General features: G+C 47.3%; 1 protein-coding gene across 1 annotated transcript in view; it reads left to right on the top strand.

The window, feature by feature from the left end:
* LOC146861012 (bestrophin-1-like) overlaps positions 1 to 24,980 on the top strand; it is a 304,635-nt gene that overhangs the window by 176,041 nt on the left and 103,614 nt on the right. Inside the window, exon 12 of the mRNA XM_085644975.1 lies at positions 2,886 to 2,966. Coding sequence (XP_085501101.1) covers positions 2,886 to 2,966 — 81 coding nt within the window. The remainder of the gene's footprint in view (positions 1 to 2,885; positions 2,967 to 24,980) is intronic.

The following is a 24,980-nucleotide window of genomic DNA, read 5'->3' as shown; positions in this document are numbered from 1 at the left end:
CTCGAGCGTACACGGGGGGGTTCGACTCGAGCGTACACGGGGGGGTCCGACTCGAGCGTACACGGGGGGGTTCGACTCGAGCGTACACGGGGGGTTCGACTCGAGCGTACACGGGGGGGTCCGACTCGAGCGTACACGGGGGGTACGCACCGTACATACACGGGTGGGGGTACGACTCGAGCGTACACGGGGGGGTCCGACTCGAGCGTACACGGGGGGGTACGACTCGAGCGTACACGGAGGGGTCCGACTCGAGCGTACACGGGGGGGTTCGACTCGAGCGTACACGGGGGGGTTCGACTCGAGCGTACACGGGGGGGTCCGACTCGAGCGTACACGGGGGTACGCACCGTACACGGGTGTACACACAGAGTGGGTCGGCGCGTACCTACGGGGGCTGGGGGGGGGGTCGGCCCGTACCTACGGGGGCTGGGGGGGGGTCGGCCCGTACCTACGGGGGCTGGGGGGGGTACGGCACGTACCGGGCACCTGTTTGGACGTCTCCATGGTTGTTATGGGAGTTCGGTGCGGACGGTCTTTTCACCATACGGTTGTACATTCGGACGCCCGGGATGGATCGTGATTCCCCGGTCGGAGTTCACCTTTCACGTTTGTACGGTGAATCGTACGAGGACGTGTCGGACACATTTTCCGACCCGAGGACGTGTGGGGAAATATTCCCAGTGCGGTTCGTATGGACTTTTTACCATGCGAATCGTGATTGCCAGTTCGTACGGCACTTGTACGATTCGTACGGTAAAAAGACCCGATACGAGTCGTACGGGGACATTTTTTACCGGATCGTGATTGGCACCTTAGTGTTTAAGTATTTCGGGCCCGGGTATAGCAGAGAGCTGATATTATTATGAAGGTAACTGTGGTACTACAAAACCACACCTCCCAAATAGCTGTGGGTGATAATCCCAAATGTGCAACGTGTATAAAGCTAAGTATAGGAAAGTGCTGCTGTAGACTAGACCTTTGCTACCCAGATGTGTATTGCTGACGAGATCAAAAACATCACCAGCTTACAGTACAAAATTAATTCCTGGAGCACAAAATGAGTATTTTGAAATGCACAAATTTATTGCACAATCTGGTTAAGTTTGAGCATATGAGTAATTTATTATTATATTTTGAAAATGTGGTTATGGAAAAACATCTCACCATGTGCAGTATTAGGCCAATGGATTACATGAAGGTGGCAATATTGTTCTCAGTCTGACAATAGCTGTAACTACAATGAGTGATAACAGATAATCAGATGACTTTTTCACTGTTGTTATCAGATACATCCCCAAAGAGAGAACTGACAGCAAGTTTACTGCTGTGACTTTTTCACAGTGGCATATGGGTTCTTGGGAGCAAAATATAGACTTAGAAGGACTGAAAGAGTGGCCAAGCGTGAGCTGCAAACATGTGGACAAGTAACATCACTGGTTTGGGTAATAAGGCAGTGTAATTAATATCGTTCATTTGGCCAAAAAGGCCAGGCAGATCTCTAAGGGGACAACAGCTAAGGTAATGGCCTCTGAGAAATAGAATAAGGTGAGAAGCTTAATCTGCGGGAGACCGAGATGATACTTTGGAAGACCAAGATAAAGTTAATTGTCATTATGAAGGCCTAAAGTGATGACCACCAAAAACTTTATGGCAAAGGAAGGGAAGAAATAGAATCTTTTTTTAAGGTGCTAAGTTTGTGAAAGGATGTAGAGGTCCCTTTGCCACTGTTAGCATCTACATCCTCTTCATTCGGAAGAAAGGAAATTACTCCTCTGAGGAATTGTGAGGGATGGTGAAAGCAGTGCCTAGGTCCACTTTCACAATAGCTAAAACGTCCAACCTAGAACCGTAGCCCAGGTCTTCCTCTAAGAAATAAAGAAGTGTACTCCTAGTGCCCACTTGGCTAGCATCATTATGTAGTATTCGCTAGTTAATCTAGCCCAGCGCCTAGGGTTTCAATCTACAAAAGTCTGTGATCTTTTTCTGATGGATAGCAGGCCCTGTGTGCTATTTATGAGGTTCTCTGCTCCTCTTCTGATAGGTGCATTTCCTTGTCTCCCTGATATCCCACAATGCCTTGCATGCCTCCTCCAATGGACACCAGTTACTTTGACATTCTCCTAATGTACTTTACTTTTCTTCTGATGGGGGCAGAGGTAGCCTTGTCTCTGACTCTGAAAGGATGCCCCTGCGCGCTACTTTTTTTATCAAATAGGGACATCTGTCTCTGTGTCTCTGGCTATGCACTGAGGTCCTGTGCTTGTATTCTGGTGATAGACAACTATGCCTGTGTCTCTAGCTTTCTCTTGATGCTTAGTACTATTTCTCAGATTGTGGACCATTGTTCCTGTTTTTGTAGATTTACCCTTACACCATGGTTCTTTCACTTATGGTGGGCATCGGTCGAGGTGTGTCCGATCATGACCTTGTTCATTATAAATAATGGTCTGTCTCATTGAATTTCACTTTGCTGTGATGTTCTTCTCACTTATTAGGATAGAGGAGACCTGAATCTTGTGTCTCTGACTTGGACCTGGTGCGTTGTGCTCTTTCTCTGATCGCAGGCAGCTGTTTCTGTGACTCTCATTTTTCCCTAATACTTGGTGCACTTCCTCCAGAGGGTGACGCCCTTACCGCTTTCTCTATCTTTTCTCCAATGCCTTGCACCCTTCCTATAATGCAGGATGTCTTTCACTGTCTCTGATTTGCCTAGATGCCTTATGCTTATGCACTTGTCTCAGTGTCTTGGAATTTGTTGTTAAACCATGTGCTCTTCTTCTGATATTAGACTAATAGACACCTGTTCCTGAGACTCTGTTGGCAGTATTTTTGCTCTGCCTGAGGACCAGTTGATTAAAACATTGCGCGTGTTCACTGTGCAGGTGGCTGAGCAACTCATTAACCCCTTTGGAGAAGATGATGATGACTTTGAAACCAACTGGCTGATTGACCGAAACCTGCAGGTATTGATCAGTGTCTGATTCTTTGACCATGAGGCCTAATTGCACCACCCAAATAGTAAGTGCTCCTCTCAGCGAAGTCACTAGATGCATTTTTCTGTCTAAGTGCCCCTTTAAAAATTTTGTTTTGGAATTAGCATCTAAGGGAATACTTGTTCCCAACTGTACAGCCAACCAAATAGTGTTATTGTCTTTATAATAATTGCTTCGGAAGAGCTCTTACAGGCTAGTTCTATTGTCAGAATCAATAAAAGTACCAGTGTTCAATAACTGCTCCTCATTGTCAAGAAGCTCCCAATTGTGCATCTTAGTGATTCCTTGTTGGTCGATCATAGAATATTGGTTTATTCATTGTCGACCATTATAATACTTGCCCCTCACTGGGTGTCCTTATATAATATACTCTTAATTAAATAACCTGATGATACCTCCTTGTGAATTGGCACCTTCTTAACAATGCGCCTGATTGATGCCACTTTGCAATGCTACAATAGAAGTACTTTTTGCCATTTAAGCTAAGCATTCTCATAGCAATTTTATGGAATGCATAAAGTAAGACATTGATAACAATACCTTGAATGCCGGCACAATATTGGGAGTCTCTTGCAATACTTGCTCCTAATGGGATGAGCTTGCCTCCTCCTAATTGGGCGCCCTTACAGTGTCTCCTACTTACTGCAAGGATTTGCCAATACATGCTCCTAACTGAGCAGCCTTAGAAGAAAGATGAGAGCAGGTTTGGGTGAGAACCGAAAACATTGTGAGAGAGGGCCTTAGCGCCAGTCCAGAAATTAGCTATGGACTTTCAAATAAAATAGTTTGTGCCCACTTGAAGCATTGTGTACTGAAATACCAGTTTTGGCCAGCCTGCAGAGATCACAATAGACAAGACAGTGCTTCAGTGCTGTGTCCTGATAAATATATTATTCTGTGTTGGCATACAATTTCTGAGACTTGCCGAAAATATGATGTTGTAGTTGTGTCTGAAGATAAATGTCTGGGAATATGAGTCTCAGTTGAGACATAATGTTCCTCCTTCAGATATTATGTTTTTTAATGTGATATAATGTTCTCCCGTTGCTGACCTCAGATAAAATGTGTCCTAGAATATGATGATCTGCTGTTAGATATCTGGTTTTACACACAGATATAATGTTCTGTCCATCTATGCAACCAAGGAAACTTGATTTTGCAGCCTCTGTGAATCCAGCATAATTAACAATCTGACACATTTTCCTCATTAGCTATAATTTACTTCTTAATCTGCTGATTTCAGATAACAAACTTGTTGCAAGAATAAACTGTTCAAAAATTACAACATTGGTGTAAACCCTCCCGGATTACCTATAAATTCTAGATTCAGACTGTTAAGAGATGATAGTCTGCTTTCTGATTTAGGCGTATAATCAAATTGCTATCTAGGTGAGCAATCAAAGTATTAGGCATAGTTTTGTGTCACTGTTGGAGACAATTCACATAATATTTATGGCAGCAACATTTTCAAAAGGGTTGACAGAATTAAGTAAAACTGCATACCTTTGTAATCTGTTTAAAAGTTTTCATAGGGGCTTTTATTCAGTCAGGAATAGGTTCCAGCAAGTCACGAGGTGAACACACAATAAATCCCACATTGTCCCGGAAGACAAAATCTAAAACCGGCTGGTATTGTCAGAACAAAATAGGAGCATAAGTTCAAAAACAAAACAACACCTGTATGTTGGACTTGGCCCGTTTTGCATGGTCATCCCAGAACCTTTTGCCTTCCTCCTGTATTTTTTCTGACCTGTTTTTGGTGTTTTTATGGCTTTGGGCACTTTACCACTGCTGATTAGTGCTAACGTGCATATGCTCTCTTTGTAAATTGATGTGATGGATTAGTGATTCCATGATTGGCTGGTTTGATTTACTTGTCAGACCCTATTACAGTGCACCATGTGTGCCCAAGGCCTGTAAATCAAATGCTGCTGATGGGCTTGCAGCACTGATTGTGCCACCCACAGAAGCAGCTTGTAAAATGTGACTCAGGCCTGCCATTGCATAGCCTGTGTGCAGTCTGGGACTGCCATGTCGACTTGGCAAGTGCACACACTTGCCAGTCAATCAATCAATCAATCAATCACTCAGTGCATTTATATAGCGCACTACTCACCCGGAGGGTCTCAAGGCGCTTGGGGAGGGGGGGTCCGCTACTGCTCGAACAGCCAGGTCTTGAGCTGCTTCCTGAAGGCGAGGTGGTCTTGGGTCAGGCGGAGGTGGGTCGGGAGGGAGTTCCAAGTCTTGGCGGCCAGGTAGGAGAAGGACCTTCCTCCTGTGGTGGCTCTTCGGATGTGGGGGACGGCGGCAAGGGCGTGGCTGGTCGATCGAAGCTGGCGTGCGGGAGTGTAGAAGTTGAGGCGGCTGTTGAGGTATATTGGGCCTTGGTTGTGTAGGGCTTTGTGTGCGTGGGTGAGGAGACGGAAGGTGATTCTCTTGTTGACCGGGAGCCAGTGCAGGTCTCTCAGGTGACCGGAGATGTGGCTGTGTCGGGGGATGTCGAGGATGAGTCTTGCTGAGGCGTTCTGGATCCGCTGGAGTCTCTTCTGGAGTTTGGCAGTGGTTCCGGCATAGAGGGAGTTGCCGTAGTCCAGCCGGCTGGTGACGAGGGCCTGGGTGACCGTCTTCCTGGTCTCGGTGGGGATCCACCGGAAGATCTTACGTAGCATGCGCAGGATGTTGAAGCACGACGAGGAGACGGCGTTAACTTGTCTGGTCATGGAGAGGGAGGAGTCCAGGACGAAGCCCAGGTTGCGTGCGTGGTCTGTTGGTTTGGGTGCGCTGCCCAGGGCGGGGGGCCACCAGGAGTCGTCCCAGGCAGAGGGTGATGATCCCAGGATGAGGACTTCCGTCTTGTCTGAGTTCAGTTTCAGGCGGCTGTTCATCATCCACTCGGCTACGTCTTTCATCCCTTCGTGTAGGTTGGCTCTGGCGGTGGCGGGGTCGTTGGTGAGGGAGAGGATCAGCTGGGTGTTGTCTGCGTAGGAGATGATGTTGAGGTTGTGTTGGCGTGCGATGGCCGCTAGGGGGCTCATGTAGACGTTGAAGAGGGTGGGGCTGAGCGATGATCCTTGTGGTACGCCGCAGATGACTTCGGTGGCTTCTGATCTGAACGGGGGAGGCGGACTCACTGTGTCCTTCCAGCGAGGAAGGAGATGATCCATTCTAGTGCCTTCTCCTGGATTCCGACGTTGCTGAGGCGCTGCACTAGGGTGCGGTGGCAAACAGTGTCGAATGCCGCGGAGAGGTCCAGGAGGATGAGGGCCGCTGTTTCGAGCAGGGCTCGAATGTCATCGGTGGCTGCGATGAGGGCGGTGTCGGTGCTGTGGTTGGCCCGGAAGCCAGACTGCGAGAGGTCGAGGGATCCGTTCGCCTCGAGGAAGGCGGCCAGCTGCTTGTTGACGGTCTTCTCGATGACTTTGGCCGGAAACGGGAGGATCGAGATGGGGCGGTAGTTTTTGAGTTCAGTGGGGTCCGCTGATGGTTTCTTCAGGAGAGCGCTGAGTTCGGCGTGCTTCCAGCTTTCCGGGAAGGTAGCGGTGTCGAAGGAGGTGTTGATGATGTCCCACAGGTGGGGTGCGATGACAGCGTCGGCCTTGTTGAAGACGTGGTGAGGCCAGGGGTCGGATGGAGATCCGGAGTGGATGGAGTTCATCGTGCGGATGGTGTCTTCGGTGCTGATCGGGGTCCAGGCGCGGAGGGTGGTGGTGGGTGGCGTTGGTGCGGTCGTGGGGTGCGTCGGTTGTGTGCTGAAGCTGTTGTGTATGTCTGCGATCTTGTTGTGGAAGTAGGAGGCGAGGGAGTTGCAGAGGTCTTGTGATGGGGCGATGTCGTTGTTTCCGGCGTTGGGGTTGGAGAGCTCTTTGACGATGTTGAAGAGTTCCTTGCTGTTGTGTGCGTTGTTGTCCAGTCGTTCCTTGAATGCTGTTTTCTTGGTGGTGTGGATCAGTTGGTGGTGTTTTCGGGTGGCGAGCTTGAGGGTGGTCATGTTGTCTGGTGTAGGGTCTCAGCGCCAGGCTTTCTCGAGGGCTCAGCAGTTCTTCTTGGAGCTCTTGAGTTCGTCGGTGAACCATGGGGCTTTCTTGCTGCCGGGTCTGCTAGGCGGGTTAAGATGCATCTTTTAGTGGGGGTGATTTTTACATTCTGTGTTTGAAAATACCACTTTTAGAAAGTAGGTATATTCATGCCTAATCATCCAGTGTGCCTCTGCTAAGTTTGTGTATTGCATGTCTGGCTTTTGGATGACATGGGGCTGGAGAAGGGCAGTGGCTCAAAGTCTGATGAGTCAGGGCTGGGCTGAATAGGCCTGGTCTGCATTTGGAGTGGTGAGAGGAGTAGCACCTTCACCTGAATAGGCCTGTGCCTGCCTTCTACAATGACGGCTCCAACCCCTGGTGGTGTGTCTGGAGCCAGAGCTCACACTGACAATGGTGGTTGTTGTGCACTTGCAAAGTGCCCCACATAACTGGTTTTGGCTGGGTGCAGACACTCTCTGCCTTTAGAGAACAAAGGATTTTGGTGTATAAAAAGAGAGGCCCAGATCCCAGACGTTTAGATCACTTCTGGGAAATCAAGAGGAAACCTTTGCCAAGGAGAAGAGCCGGATAAGCTGAGGAGGAATACTTCCCCTGTGCTGTTTGCTGTCTGGGGTTGGCCTGCAGAGGCTGCTTGCTGCCAAGGAAAGGAGAAAAGGACTTTGCTATTTGCTCTGTCATCTCGAGGAAGATCTCCAAGGGCTTGAAACTGAGCTTGCCTGCTGTTCTGAAGTCTCAGGGACACAAAGACTTCACCACCTCCTTGCTGGGAATTCCAACCTGCAAATAGGTGCCTGCTGCTGGTTAGGATCTCTAGAGACTGTTTTTCACTGGGAGCAGGAAAATCGACGCAACACCGAAGAAGTGTGTCGCATTTGCACCTGTTTCCTGACGCATCGCCGAAGAAACCGTCGCAGCGCTTGCCGCTGCACGAGAAATCGCCGCACGACGCATCGGGTGCAACGATCTCCGAAGTCCGAGATCCCCCCACCGATCCCACCGCAAGCCTGCTGTGCGACTGCACGAAGCCACGCATCATACCGGATCGATGCATTGCATCGAGGCGCCAAGACTGTCGCATCGTTGGGGGACTCAATAAGAAACAGACGCATCATCTCCCCACACAGTAAGAAAGCGTCACATCACCTCCTCTCCGGTAAGGAACCGATGCATCACCTCCCCTGTGCTGCAGTAAGGAACCGACGCATCACTTCCCCCGAAGCAAGGAACCGACACATCACCTTCCCTGCGTGTAAGTAACCGATGCATCACCTTCCCTGCAGACATTTTGTTTGCCTTGCGTGACGTATCTAAGGTACTTTTGAGAAAAGTGTTGCATTTACAACTTGCATTGAACTGAACTATTTCTACCATTTGAAAGCCTTATTTTTAATACTGTATTGTGGATTTTTATTGTTTGGTCTTGTTTTGGTTTAGATAAAGATTACTTATTTTTCTAAACTGGTGTGGTGTCCATTTGTAGTGTTTTCACTGTGTTACTGTATGTGTTCACAAACGCTTTACACATTGCCTCTGGGAAAAGCCTGACTGCTTGTTCCAAGCTACCAAGGGGGTGAGCAGGGGTTATCTTCAGCGTGTAACTTCCTTGCCCCGACTTGAGCCCTAGCCAACCAGAAATCCCATTTCTAACACTGTATATCTTGGTAAACCAAATTTTAAAACTGTTCAAACACTTTTTTAAATTTATAAACCACTGAAAACTCTTTTACATCAACACTTGTTTTTAACTTCAATAGATAAATAATTATATTTAATAATAGTTTCCACTAGTCCAGCCGTAGGTATTAGTTCTGTCTTGTGATTTAGGGATTGATTTAGAGTTTGGCGGAACCGTCACAAACATGAAGGATGTCCCATCTGCATTACACGTGCTATAGGATGTAATGCACGTGTATTACAGCAGACGGGATATCCTTCATGTCTGTGACCAAACCCTAAATCAGGCCCTCAGTGTTCTATCCAAATAACCATCATGTCCTGGGATAGAATGTAACTTTGATTGATGTAGTATTCCATTTCTGTTCTGAGATATGTTATTCCAGATTTTTCTTGAGATGTAATGTTTTGCTTGGGCGATATAATGCTCTGTAATTAGATCAAATTGCCTGTCCTCAGATAATTAGCTACTTGTTATTCAATATACTGTTTCTGTCCTCAGACATAATACTCTGTTGGATGATTAAGGTACAGTTTGTGCCATAAATTGTAAAATTCTGGTTTTGTCTTGAATTAGTGTTCTGTTGTAAAATGTTCACTTTCCTCCGATTCAATATATTTTACTTTGAATCGAGAGATAATCTCCTGGATCTCTTATCTCTGAATTGATATATAGTACTGATGATCCTACTTTTGATGTAATGGTTTGATATTGACCTAAAATCGAATGTTCGTTCAAGGATTATATATATTTATAATGTGCTGATTCATTTCTTCCAGCAAATGTAATGGTTGTTGCGTGAGAAAAGAATTTCTATTACTGTTTTGGCATATGAACAAAGGGGCAGGCACAATTCTAACCCTAAAGGTGACATTCAGTTTCAAGCACTTATACTAAAGTTGCTGCTCTAGTTTAGACCCAAGCTAAGACTCTGCGATTCCTACCTTTGTTGTTTCTAAAAATTTAATTTTGTGAATACGTTTCCATCATTTCAGTCAGCAAACAAATATGCTGCAGCCAAACTGCCCAAACTGAATAGGCTGAAACTAGTATTGGATTGCTTGTGTTCTGGTTCATATAGGACCTGGCTTGATAGTTCACTCTGGACAGTTCCTATTGGAGCAGGATCATGGCTGATTTGTATATGGTTATGTCTAGACAGAGGGGAATGGTGGGCAAATAAACAGTGGGCTAGGATGCAGCCCAGAGGAGTTACCAGTCACTGAGATTAATTCAAGCATTCCCACATTTTTGTATTCCTCAGTGCTATGCCCTAAGTGTGACGAGTAAGCCCAGAAGTAAGTCCTGTGCTCACTGTGCCACCGAAACCAAACTGCATCTGACTGAAAGGCCCAACTAATCAGAAACTGCTCTTGGGTCGCATGTGTTCTAGTTCAGAGAGGACGTGGCTTGGCAGTTCTGGCTGGACTATTCCTATTAGAGCGGAACCAAGGCTGATTTGCTTATGCCTGATTCCAATCTGAGGTGGCATAGTGGGCAAAACACAATGAACTGGGATGTGTCTGCAAGTAGTTGTTGATTTCTTCCATCACATTTTTGTATTTTTCAGTACAATCAGATACAGCTGAGAGATAAAACAGGAGATCGTGGCAAATCTGCAAGTGAATTCAAGTGTTTAGCCACTCTCATTTCTTACTAAAGTTCATTATCCTGAATAAAATAGCAATGTGCTGCTGGATTCAGGGGTAGCCCAGAATCTTTGTGGACAGAAAATTATTCTGTCTTTTTCTAGTACATTCCAACGAAACTGAAAGTCAACCTGGAAGCTCTAGGGGCAGCCCACCTCACAGAATTAACCTCTCGATTGATTACTTAGCAAATTAGTGTGTTAGTGACAAAGATTGAGACATGCAGAGAGATTGCTGTTTCGCGTGATCACACCTCCTCCTTTTTTTTTTTACTGAGTATTAGAAATGCCTTGGTTAGGTTTTACTAATGCTGGCACTGTCAGTGAATATTTATACAGCTAGGTTTACATGGATGCCTATAAACCTTCAAAGGTTGTGTGCATGAATCCAGTCACAGTCCTAAGGAAAACTCCAGAAAACTCGAATCCCTCACCCATTTCGCAGGAACACCATGAAGTCTGCATTCTCAATCCCAAGCACCATAATACTCCACCTGAGACCCTGAACAACACTCTCTTGCCCAATGATGACATAAACAGCTGTCCGGCTAACAATGTCCCTCCCATACCACCTTGGGACTCCAGCCCTTTGCACACACCTCCGGCCCCTCAAGGAATCCTACTACATCACCTAATGACTTCTCCTCCTACCTTGAACAGCTCACACCCCCGTACCAAACCCCTCTGCCTCCCAAGCCTCCTAACCACTCCAAAACATTTACCCACCCTCCTCTCCCACATGCTACCTTGTAGAACTCTCACCCCCCCAACCGAATCCCTCTGCTGCCCAAGCCTCATAACTACTCCAAAACCCCTACCCCCCCTACTCTCCCACCTGGCCAACACCGTCAGACCTCCCCTTCCGGGTTCGTCTCCTCTCTTTACCATCCTCACATTTTTTCCCCTACTACTACCACACCCTGGACTGATATCTCTTCCCCCACCCCCACGCTGCCTGACACTCTGCCTTATGCGGCCTCCAGACTAAAGGAAATCAACTGGGAGCTACAAAAACTCAAAAATGACATACAAAAGCTCAAAACCATCACCTCAGAGCTGGCCTCAAACCTATCGCCCAACAAGGTCCCGCAGTCGTACCTGCAAATGCCCAACCACTACCCTAAGGCAACCACTCCTCCTGCTGAGACGAGGAGTGACCCTAAGCATACATCCCCCCTCCGGTCCTGGAACACTACCCCCTACCCAAACGCCATGTCCAGACCCACTAGATTTAAGAACCACCTCTCGAGCCTGGACATCCACTCCCTTCTCCTAACTTACAACACCACTCAACCTGATATCCCAGTCACATCCAGACCTATCCTAGCAATGCCGCTAGCCCCTTCTAAAGATCCTAGTAATCTGACTGGCACCCCGGAGACCATTCAAACCATTACACTAAACCCACATAGAACCCCCACATTTAACTCCAATGCACTAAATACCGTGAACCTCATGCAAGTTCACATTGCACAGTCTACTGACTCCAAAACTCACCAGAAATGCACCCTTCTCAACTGCAGATCTGCAGTGAAACATGCTGCGGATATCGCTGACCTTATCCTTGATCAAGAACTTGACCTCCTGATTCTCACTGAAACTTGGCTCAATGTATCCTCGGGTCCTGTCCTGGACATCCTAGTTCCTCTTACTCACAACATTATCAGACTTGACAGAACTAAGTGTACGGGGGGAGGAGTTGCCTGTATTTACCATAACAGTCTCTCAGCGAAACAATCTCTGTCCGCTCCTCTCTCATCTTGTGAATACCTCAGCATCACCATCCTCAGCAAACTAAGACCCCTTTGTAACCTACACATCTTCTACCATCCACCAGGAGATAACCTACTTAAGATTGAACAAACCATGAAAACCATCTCATCCAATCTCGGTCTGCATTGCCCCCAAATCTACCTGGGAGACTTCAATCTACATTGGAATGACCCGAATGACCCAGCTGTGAAAAGTCTTAAAACTTGACCTCAACTTAACTCAATTCTGCGACAGCCCAACATACAGCTTGGACGCGACCCTCGATCTAATCTTCTCCAACCCCGACACCATTCGGATTGAATCAATAGCCCCCTGTGACTGGTCAGATCACCACTTTATCACCTTCCTCGTACTTGAACGATGGAACACCCAAAGACTTCAACCCAAGAAACTGAAACACTAGGAAAGATTGATGCAAAATGCTAACATGGACGACCTCATTTCACACAGCAATCTGTCCCTGTCTCCACCCATGCTCATGGCAGATGTCCATGAACTCACCGATCACTACAACAACTCCATGCTAAATGTTTTGGATGCAATCGCCCCCCTTCAACTAAAAAGAAAACCCAATAAAGACTCCAATGCTTGGTTCAGTGACTGTCTAAACTCAGACAAGTGCAACTTAAGACTAGCGGAATGAGCTGTACATCTGCTGTACTCAAACTTTTGAGAGCAAGAGGGAGTCTTTACAACAAACACATCAGAACTGCAAAAGCGACCTTCTTCAGAAACCAACTGGACAAAGCTGGAAACCGCCCCAAAATGTTGTTTGAACTGATCAAACTGCAATCCAACAACAATCCAACAGCACACCTATTCAATTGACAACCACCGCCAGTTCCCAACCTAATTGCGAGGACTTTGCTGCATTCTTCATTGAAAAATCCAACAAAATTGAATCTGATCTAAGGTCTGCCCTGCTCGAATTATCTTCCTCACCAGACTCGCACCTAACTCCCCAGTCCTCTCTTCCTACCTACCACTCCCCTAAAAACAATGCGCTTTGGAATCAATTCTCAAACTTCAATGACACTTCCATTCTCAACATTCTCTCTACCCTGAAACCCTCGAATTACTTCAACGATCCCCTTCCCTCATATTTCTTTAAGGAAATGATAAGGCCTCTCTAGTTACGCTGTGGACCAAGATCGTTAATGCTTCCCTACTTCAAGGTGAGGTCCCTGACTGCCTAAAGTCCGGGCTAGTTATCCCCATCCTCAAGAAACCTACAGCGGACCCTGAGGATCTAAATAACTTCCGACCAATCACTAACACCCCTACTCTGGCAAAGCTCATTGAAAAATGTGTACAGGTACAACTATGTAACCACATTGAGGAATTCCAGCTACTAGATCAATTTCAATCGGGCTTCTGTCAAGGCCACAGCACCAAAACAGCCAACACTCACATAGTTGATGACGCGCTTACCCTACTCGACCTCTCATCAGCCTTCGATACGGTCAAACATGACAACCTCCTGACCCTTCTGGAACAGAGGATGGGGCTGTCTGGCTCAGTAGTAAAATGGTTCGCCTCCTTTCTCCACAATAGAACACTGAGAATCAAATCCAACCAATCCCTTTCTCATCCCAGTCCCTGCACTCTGGGGGTGCCCCAAGGCTCCTCGCTATCACCCACTCTTTTTAACCTATTCATTGAACCCCTCACCGAAATCCTCAAAGCATCTAACATCCAATACAATATGTATGCAGAAGACACCCAGCTGTACATGAAAATCTTCTCGCCTGACGACATCAAGTCACTCAACGGAACCTTACACAAAACCTCACCTGGCTTACCTTCAACCATCTCAAACTAAACGCCCTCAAAACGGAATTTCTCCTTATTTCCCTGACCATGCAAGCACCCATCATTGAGGAATACATGAAAAATCTGTCTGCTATCAACTGCACACCACATATCATAGACTCTACAAAATCATTGGGTATAGTGCTGGATAGGAGCTTGAGCATGCAGGACCACATTAGTTCTTCTACCAAAGGAGCGAACTTCAAAGTGAGCATCCTAAGGAAACTAAAACCTTTCCTTCCACCCGATGACCTCAAGTCCGCAGTACAAGCATTAGTCATCTTGCGATTAGAATATGGCAGTGTAACACTCTGCGGTCCGCCTAAGTACAGACTGGCCCCCCTCAGAGCCTCATTGAATGCGCCCGCCAGGCTTGTCACTTGCTCCAAGAAGTACAATCACATCTCCCCGGACCTGAAAACACTTAACTGGCTACCTTTCGAAGCAAGGATACACCTTAAACTTGACTGCATGACCCACAAAGCCCTTCACTTCAAAATACCTCTCTACCTAGCAAAAAATCTTGAGCTGTCGGGTGGTGCCCGTACCTCCAGGAGCTCTAGCACCCTCCTACTTAAACCAAAGAAATTCAAAAAAACTAAAACCTATAACCATTCCTTCTCAGGAATCGCCCCAAGAATCTGGAACGCCCTTCCAACGGAAATGAGACTGATTCCATCAACAGTGTCCTTCAAACAAGGAAATGAAAGCGCTCCTGATGAATACCTCCCTGCCCTAAAGTCCAGTAGGGGTCCTGAGTCACCTCATATACTATCACGCTGATGACTTTCTCGCCTTATCCTACTGACTAATTATTTTGCCCACTATTATGTCATTATGTAAATATTGCTACTTTTGCCTATCATGTCGTCACGTAACTATTGCTATTTTTGTCTATCATGTCGTCACGTAACTATTGCAATTTTTGTCTATTGTTATGATTCTGCCATGATTGCCCCTTCCCCTGTGTGTTGCATCCCTCTGTAAAGCGCTCTAATACCATCTGGTCATGTTCGCGCTATACAAAACTTTCTAAATAAATAAATAAGGAAAAGACTCCAAAAGGCCAGTTACAATATCAGAGAAGTACTCAGAATTTCCTGATACACCTAGTTTGAGAAACTGGGTTCTTGGTGTAGTCATCCCCCACACACACTTTCTGCCTGGTTGACTTTGACTGAGGTGTACTAGGTCCCTGCTAACCACGTTCCCAGTACCAGTGTTCTTACCGTAAAAATTTACTACCATTGACACAACTTCAGCAACCCCTATAAGGCTCTAGTAAATGGTCCCCCTGGTACCTAGGGCATTCGGACTGAAGAGGGTCCACTAGGACTGCAGCACAAGTATTACCATCACAGAGACCCCTCAACTAGACAATGCAAACTGCCATTGAAGGCTGGGTGGCTTGGTGCTGAGAAAACTGAAGAGTAGATATGGCACGCATCCCTGTGTGCCATACCCCCATACATTGCATAAGGTATATGTAAGTCATCTCTACTGCAGGCCTTACAGCCCTAAGGCAGGTTGCACTATATCCAATGTGTGGACATAGCTGCATGAGCAGATATGACCCTGCAATATCTGAGCCATTTTTGGATATTGTAAATGTCCAGGGATGCCATAGAGAGTACATGGGCTGTATACTTGTCATTACGAGTTTCGTAGCTTCATGATGTCTTCACTGTATCCTAAGATGTTTGGTATCAAATATCTTGTCTTAATAAATCCTCATTGATGCCAGTGTTGAATTTATTAATAAATACACACAGGAGACCCTTTTCGAGGGTCCCACTGAAAACCTACCAAGCACTGGTGTGGTCTCTGACTAGTCTTAGCAAGCCTGCCACCACCAGACATGTTTCTGACCTCATGGGATTGAGGGCCAGCACACTCAGAGGCCAGGAACATAGCCTGCTGTGGGTGGAGGTGCTTCACATCTCCTCCAGGCCAGGATGGCCTTCTAGGGCCAAGTTGGGGCAGGTGATGTGGAGCCCACTTTTCATTCACCTCCATCCTGGTTTGTGAGGAATTAGCCAATTAGGGTCAACGTAGTGCTCCTTCCTACAGGAAGTGGTCACTTTGAGGGTGAAAACACCCTAAAGGCATCTAGCCCATTGGCTACTACCTGTCATTCCCTTCAACATCCCTACATTTAGTATTTAGGTGCCATCCCTGGACCCTGAACTTACATTTGGCAAACACAGAGAAGAAAATGACAAAGAAGAGCTGCTGACCCAAGGACTGAAGGCCTGCTACAGAAAATTGGAGCCAACCCCTGCCTGCTGCCTTAAGAACTCGACAATCGTGATGTGATGTCCTGTCCTGCAACTGTGAGGCCTCCAGGAACCCCAGAGCTCCTCCAGCCTTCTACAAATCGCCAAAGAACTCCCTTGGAGTGAAGGTACCGCTCCCCTGAAGCTGCAGGTACCGAACCGCAGAATCCGGTTTTACCGACTTGCTGCTCTTCTGCGACTCTGACAAAGTACTCAAATCAAAAGTGGTACACCAGCTGCGGAGGGTCAGATCTGTCTTCCCACCAAGTTTGTAGACACCAGGATCTACTGAAGCTGTGCCGCACCAATACCTGTGGTACCAGACACTCTGCAGCGTACACCGAGATGAAGATTCCAATCCAGACTCCAACTGCCGAGGAAGCAAGCACCCATTGAGGGACGTCAAGACCCCTGAGATATACTTTGTGAGTGGCCCAGCTGTCCTAGAATTGCTTCTCCAAGATGCCTGCTCCTGACCGCAAGAATCTTGATGCGCACAGCCCGGCTGGCATATCTGCTCTCCGGTAGTCCTTAGCTCTCTGCGGCCTGCTTCCTTGAGTGGACCCGTCAGACTTAGCTTTACGTACCTCTGGACAGTGTGTTTTCAAGTGGCCCCCTTCTTCGTAGCGCACCAGCTACCAGTGATCTCGACACCCTGTTCCCAGACGAATCCGGGACACTCCTGAGAATCCGCTGGTGGAACATTGGGCCTGGCCTTGCTACTTACTTAAACCCTGAAGGTGAACCTTGAAATCCAACTGTGTGATTTTATATGCATTTTTCTCCTTTCTCCCATTGATTCAGTGGTGCGTAACTTTGCACAAGAGTGATTTATTTTGCGAACTTGAAAAATTCATATCTTAAAAAATACTTACTGTAGAACAACGTTCTTGGTCTAAAAACTTACATACAAATCTGTGTTATTTTTATAAATTGGCCTCAGATTTATTCTTGATTGTGTGTCTTAGTTGCCTCTGTGAGTACAACAAACGCTTAGCACTATGCTCTGATAATTCTAACTGCTCGCATTACCACAAATAGAGCGTTAGTTTTATCTATTTTTGCCACCGTATACTAATCTGGGTGTCACTGGACTGTCTGCACAGTGTATTTCATTTTAGTTCACTACATAGAGAGCCAGTGTCCTACACCTAGTCATAAGTAGGCCTGATCAGTTGTCATTTTAACGGGAACATGGTAACCTAAATTGTATTATTACAAGGCAAAAATATGTATTGATATATTACATTGAGTAAAATCTACAAAAGGGTCTGATTCCACCCTCGGCTTCCCATACAGTAGGTCCATAGTTTTCAGTAAAAAGAAACATCAATGATCTTCAGCCAACTCTTAATAACCTGGATCCTGGTGTATCTTACAATTTGGTATAGCAGAGATGAATGCAAAGCACTTTAAAACTTACTATAAAGTGATGTCATTTAGATAATGTAATGTTCCATATGCCTTTCAGTGCTCTGTCACTGATATTTTGGATGTATAAAATGTATATTTTCTCCAAAATGAATTCAGAACATAACCAGCATGAGCTGACCTTTTTGCAACACTTGTGGGTTAGTGGGGGCTCCCGGGCTTGGCCTTCCTCCCAGGGCTCAATGTGCCCTCTCCACTGAAAAGAAGTTGGAATGATTTTTGGGCTTGAGATGGTTGGTGATTAGATCCTCAACGAAAATGTCTTTGGTGAGTCCCTCCGTCCATTCTGTTACTCCAATTGTTCTGATGTTATTTCAGCGTGACCTGCCTTCATAGTTTTCCACCTTACTTTCCAATGTCTTGCTTACTTCCTGCAGTTGTTTGATCTGTTGTTGCATTGTTTTGGAGTCTTGGCTGAGATTAGTTGTAACTGCTTCTGTTGTTTTGACCCGGTCATTAATTTTTGGGAGATCTACCCGGATAAGCGTGACTTCGGTCATTAGGGAATCCATTCTATTCTCAAGTGATGTGCCCACTCCAGTAATGGCTTCCATAATGTCTTTCAGTGAGAGGTCCTCTGTTTCTTGTTGCAGTCGCGTCTTTGTCTTTTCCTCTGCCGCAGGCGGTCCGTCCAAGTTCGAGTGTTTGGACATGGCGTACCGATCAAGTTTTGTTTGGTGAGTATTTTTGGGCCTCTATTTCCAGACATTGTTGGATGTGACCCCGGAAAAGAGGGGCAAGAGAGGAGGGCCTTGTCTTCCCGCGTGGTACCTCAAACCCCCAGGCTACTGCTAGCTGCCCACCTGTGGAGCGTAATCACTGCGTGCCCCACACGGCATTTCGGGGATCACCCAAGGAATGGAGGGCCTCTTTCATTGTGACACTTAGGTGTGTTTCTTCCCCTCCTCAGACGACTACACACAGGAGGATTTATCAGGCAGACCCCTCGCCAGACCACAGATGGGGAAATGAGCTCACATGGGTGTGGGGAGGCACATGTCCCCATACAGATAAGAAACCTTTTACTAAAGAAGGAAAGCAGGCGAGGCTGTCCAAGTGGGACGGCAGTAAAAGAGAAAAGTCCACGTCACAACTGCGGCTGCCTGGCGAGCGCTTACAGACTTGTTTTGCTCTCTGAAGCCGAAGAATGGGGGCATCGAGGACGTCTTGGAAGATTTAGGGGTGGAGAAATATGCCCCAGCGGTTAAGCTGTCTCCCGCGAAATCAGGCGAACGAAGTTTAAATTCCTGCTTCTCCCCTTACTATGTTCAGTGATCCTGGTCAAAAGGAAACCTTCCAGCGCCTTAGTTCCTGTATGTGCCAAAAGTGGTAGCACTTATTAAAACAAACAGGCTAAGCATCCACATTAAACTATAAATAAAAGTGAAATTTAAATGGGTGGCTATCTCCCCATCTCTCTTGCCCCTCTGTGAGCTCGGCAGTGCCTAAAAGTGTTATTGTTGGCACTCTTCACACGTGTTATGAGATTCTGCTGTAGTCTTAAAGTGCAGCACGCAGCAAACCTTGCTGTCAGCGAATGTCCTGTATTGCGCAGTGCTTTGCTGCCGCCCTGGAACATTCCGCTCCTGACCCCCATCCCCGGCTCCTACACGACAAGTTATTTAAATGCATTAAAGATTGACCACAGTGTATGTCCACTCCCAATTGCTACTTGAACTCGGGCACATTGTGGTATGGGTAGACGAGTTTGCCCAGGATCAAGCAGGGTGGTAAACTTCGGTAGATGACACAGATTACAACTCAGGCTCCTGTGTTCATGTATATCTGTTTGTCTGTGTACATTGCTCCACTCTTGCTGTGTTGGGAATTTCCTCGCAGGTATCTGCTGCCCGAGGCTCCACGCACGTTGGGTCCCCATCTCAGGGCGTTGAAAGTCCCCAAGTCCCGGGGGAGAGACCCTGCCCTCCTATCGGGCGTCGACCGGGCCTGGTAGAGATAAGCGAGGGAGACGGTATTAGGCCCAGTGAATGGGTCCCTATGTCCAAACTCTGACTGGAAACAATGCCCTGTTGATGGCGCGCTATATATAGCGCCTGCGCGTCATGTTCCGCCGCATAGAGCCCGGGGCTGGCCACGGAGAGTCGACCCGAGGCATGAATCGGGACTGTGTGCTCCAGGGCACTGCATAGGCCAAGAACAACAGCCCTGCGCCCCTTGAAGGCGGGAGCCAGTGGCGGCCTATGGTACCGACGGGAGAAGCCCTGCCCGCCCAGGAGAGACAGAGGGGCACAGCTCACACTACAAGCACGAGGAGCCGCGGCGGTGGGACCGGTTCTTTTTAACTAAGGCTCGCTGCACTCGTCAGCCTGCCTCGGAGCCAGGAGGGGCGTTTCCTGACTGTCCTCTACTGCCGATTGCCAGCAGGAGGACTGGAGTAGTGGTGACCCCGAACTTCAAAGTGTGTATGCCACTTTGGCCGTTGGTCTTGCGCCGGTCAAAGTGACATGGGCACTTTGAAGCTCTCCACCCAGCTGTCCTAGATAGCTGGGTGGAGACCAAGCACAGGCTTTAGGCAGGGCTTTAAGTGGGATGAAACCCTCAGTTTATCTCAAAGGGGTGTGGCCAATGTAATTAAGGGCGTAGCTTAAAACACAGAAGCTAAAAATCTGTGCTTAGCATAGTGTGCCGCCCGACTTGTATTTTGCTGTTTCTGTCATTGCATCCAGATATATACAACAAGTAACATCATACCTACAAGAAGTCAGGACTTTTGGCTTTATAAATGGTTGTTAGTTCCATAATATAAAAAAGCAGCAACTATGGCTTGTATATTATATTGAAAAAGCTTCCACTTAAAGCCCTGGTGACACCACGACAATGTTGCTGCTCCTGAGTTTCAAAAAAAGAAGGGAAATCCAGAGAGAAAGTGACTCTCTTTAAAGGATTTCCCTTCCCCTACAACGCTCACCTGTCACGACGTCATGCCATAACTTGTCCACTAGTGAGAAGTGTGAGCATGCGCACATCAATGTGCCTGCAGTCACTGCGAGCCCCTCTTTAAAAAACTGCCGGTGCTCAGCACCGGTGAGACCCGGCCCACTTAAAGCCCTGTCTTTAGGACCTGAAGGAGCGTTATGCCAACGTGCTCTATCGGTTCCTGGCACTGCTCTCATGCAGCATGAGAGCAGCGTCTGCAGCATAAGTAGCGTCTGGATTGGTTAGGAAGGGTCTTCATTCCTCAGGCTTTGGAAGGACAGCAAGGAGGACACGGAGCCCGTGGTAAGTACAATTTATTTTGATTTAATTAATATGATGTGTAGTGCTTTCATGTTTTTTTTTTTTTTTTGGAAGGAGCGCCACCACAGCATCACTCAGCGCCACCACAGCATCACTCAGCGCCACCACAGCATTACTCAGCGCCACCACAGCATCACTGAGCACTACCACAGCATTACTCAGCACCAACACAGCATCACTCAGGGCCACGACAGCATCACTCTGGGCCACCACAGCATCACTCAGCACCACCACAGCATCACTCAGGGCCACCACAGCATCACTCAGTGCCACAACAATATCACTCAGCACCACCACAGCATCACTCAGCACCACCACAGCATCACTCAGCACCACCACAGCATCACTCAGCACCACCGTAGCATCACACAGGGCCACCGCAGCATCACTCAGAGCCACCACAGCATCACTCAGCGCCACAGCAGCATCACTCAGCACCACCGCAGCATCACTCAGGGCTACCACAGCATCACTCAGCACCACAACAGCATCACTCAGCTCCACAACAATATCACTCAGCACCACCACAGCATCACTCAGCACCACATCAGTATCACTCAGCATCGCCTTTGCACTAGTACACCACCACATCATCATCACTCAGCAAGACCTGAGTATCATTCAGTATCACCTCATTATCGTCTCCGCACCACTCACCACCACCACCACCACTACTACCACCTCAGCATCACTCAGCACCACCTCAACCTGCTCTCGGAATCTGGCATCTGTTGATTCTCCCCTAGCGTTTGGCCGCTGCTAGTGTTATAATACAGGTGCTAGTTCCCAACTGTCACCCTCCGATTGTTTATGCCCCCTCAAAAAAAAGCTTTACAAACAACCATTGGAATAGGCAGAAACAAGTTGCCAGCATTGCAGGAACAAAAGAAAACTGAGGACATTTTTTATTGTAAATACTTTTTTTAATATGGTCGTTCAGTTGTACATAATGCCTTATTGGTCATATATAAGGTAACAAAAATGCTTCTGACACTTTTTTATTATAACTTTTCAGCATGCTGCACAGCAACCACACTTCTCAACAGCACAGCTTGAAGACATTGGCAAAGTCAATAGCTCTGGCTAAACACTAATAAGGCCCCAAAGGCGAGACCTATTGGCTATGCCAGTGCTTGTTACTCTGTGTGCCTCATTTTCAATATTTGCGTCTGGATCTTCTAATCATTATATCTTAATGGCTTTCGACTGTGCTTATGTTGTATATTTTGCATTCAAACCCTGCTGGGATTTCCGTGCCTTTTCCCTCTCCTTTTGACTTAGTAAATATGCAATTGTTTGCTAATTTTAATTCAAAACAAGCATTGATGATGCCATCAGAGCTGACTTATAATTATGAATGAAAGTGCGTTTAGTGTCATTGATGGGTTTAGGCCCTCAATAAGTCATCATACATGCACTCTGTCACTCATCTTTGCACTCATACATTCATTCATCCATCCACTGACTCATTCGTGCATTCACCATTTGATACAATCACATCGATAGTTTTATCTTCCAAGTACCACAGGCACATTTGCACAGCATTACTGAGATTGTTTGAGCTTGCCTTGAGGTTACGAAAATACAGTCGATACAAGGAGGAGACGTGTGTGGAGTGTTATATATATATATATATATATATATATATATCCTCCAAAGAATGCCGATTCCCTCGCCTCTTCCGAAGGCGGCCCTGATGGGGTGGCAAGCCCCTTAATAACACTCCACACACGTCTCCTCCTTGTATCGACTGTATTTTCGTCAAAAACCAGAAGACAGCCAAGGCACAATTCCTCTACATGTGTTTATTTTTTGCAGCAAAAGAAAACGTCCCGACGAGTTTCGAACCTCTTGCTTCTTGGTCACGGGACAAACGCGTCAGGACTTTTTCTTTTGCTGATAGATATAGATAGATATAGATATATAATATAGATATATATAGATATAGATATATACACATATATTACCTACTGGCAGTCGCTAGTAGGTAGTTATATTTAGGACCTAGTTTCCTTAGGAAAAGCCTTTTTTGACTTGCCTATAACTTTGGTGTCATTTGACCAATCTTCTTGAAATTTTCCAACAAAAGTGACATGGTAGGTTTTGGTTGTCATGGAAAGTTTGGGGGGGATCCGTGCAGTGGGGTCGAGAATTTGGAGCACGAAATAAGGCTGCATTTGTAATGTTAATTCCCATAGGAACCTTTGGCCACAGATACAGTCCGAACTGGGGAACGGACTTACCCCAAATTTGACAGGGAGGTAGATGTTGGTTCAAGGAAGTACCTTTTGCCTATTTGGTGTAAATCTGTTCAGTATCTTTTGAGAAAATGAAGCCGAATTTATAGTGATATCTCTGGCCGTGAAGCCTTCGTGAATAAAGACTAGCTCGTGCAATGAAATGCACTGCTCTGAGTGTCTGCCAACAGTTCAACCAGGAAGTGTTGGCAGTCATCTTATGACTCGGCTTCACAGAGTCCCTCCAAAAATAAGTGAAAATAAAGAAAAGGGGGCAGTGTAGGAATACCTTGACCCCCAAGCCATAGTCTTGGGGTCTCCCTGCGACCCCGCCATGGCATAAAAGTATTTTTTTTAAATAATAATTTGCAGCTAAATTGCAATATTCGCGAATTTGCAGCAAATTGATTTTTTAAAACAAGCAAGTGCGGACTCCCGCGCTTGCTTTTAAATAACCCCCAGGTGAGCCAGGCCCTCCTAGGGCTTATCACCTCCCCGGGGCACTTTTTACTATTAATGCAGGCAGGAGCCGTCAGGGACCAAGGGGGCCTTGAGGCCCCCCGTGGTCTCCAACGAGATAGCCTGGCCCCAGGGGATTGGGTCCCGGGGCTCAAATTGGCCTCAGGAGGGGCACTGCGCGGTCCTCACATTTTTATAAAAATAAATGTTTTAAAAAAGGGGCAGGCCCCAAGGGATGAGTTCCCCGGGCCGAAAATGGCCCAGGAAAGGGGGCCAACGCACCCCCCTTCCTTTAATAAAAAATGAATAAAACGATGGAGATGGGGACCCTGGGCAGAAATCAGTCCGGGAGGGGGCGCCGCACGGCCCCTCCCAATTTTATTTAAAAAAATGAAGAAAAGGGTCAGACCCTGGGGGATGGGGCCCTGGGCGCAAAATGGTCCAGGGTAGGGGGGCCACGCAACCCCCCTTCCTAAAAAAAAAGAAGAAAAACCCGGCATCTCACCGGAGGCCCTGCCCCCTTTCTCCACTACTCTGCAAACGCACCTCCTGGAGCGCTCCTGGGTGGGGGATGAAGTCCCCTTGGCTGATGAGGGTCCTTAGGGGCCAAGAAGACTTCCTGTCACCTCCAGTAAGCCCCACACAGTGGGATTGCTGAGAGGTGGTTGGAGGCCATGCCCCTTTCTCCACCACCCTGCAAACACGCATCCCGGTGCACTGCTGATGGGAGATGAGGTCCCCTTGCCTGCTGAGGGCCTCAGGACTAAAGTGGACTTCATCCTCGAAACAGTAGTACGCCAGGAGCTGCGTTTACAGAGTGGTGGAGAAAAGGGGCGTGGCCTCTGACCACCTCTCAGCAATGCAGCTGAGTGGGTCTTACTGGAGGTAACAGGAGGGCCAGTTGGCCCCCAAGGACCCTGAAGAGCCAAGGGGACTTCATACCCAAACTAGTAGTGCGCAAGGAGGCTCATTTGCAGAGTGGTGGACAAAGGGGGAGTGGCCACAGGGGCGTAACACAGGACCCTGCAGTCCCCGCGTTGCGGGGGGGGCCCCACGCTCCAGGGGCCCCCTCGGCTCCACACGCCCGGCCTCTTAATAAATTAAATGGTATGCATGCCCCAGCCCTGTCAAGTATCACGCATCGGCGTTAGACTAACTAACGCATTTCAGTGCGGTGGTCCGCATCACTGCACTGAAATGTATTGTCACGCATTTATAGCGCCTCCTAGCAAGCCGAGCCTAGCACTATAATTACACCGCACTCTGTCAGACAGAGCTCTTAGCAGCCTGCAGCGCGTCCCTGCGCTGCTTGCGGCAGGCTTGGGGGCTGGCTTAGATGGCTACAATCCCAATGTAAAACATTCACCTGTCACGTGAC

This window comes from Triturus cristatus, chromosome 3_1 (genome assembly GCF_964204655.1).
Source record: "Triturus cristatus chromosome 3_1, aTriCri1.1, whole genome shotgun sequence".
NCBI lineage: Eukaryota > Metazoa > Chordata > Amphibia > Caudata > Salamandridae > Triturus > Triturus cristatus.
The sequence above is the reverse complement of the archived record's forward strand: the minus strand, read 5'-3'. Positions and strand labels throughout refer to the sequence as shown.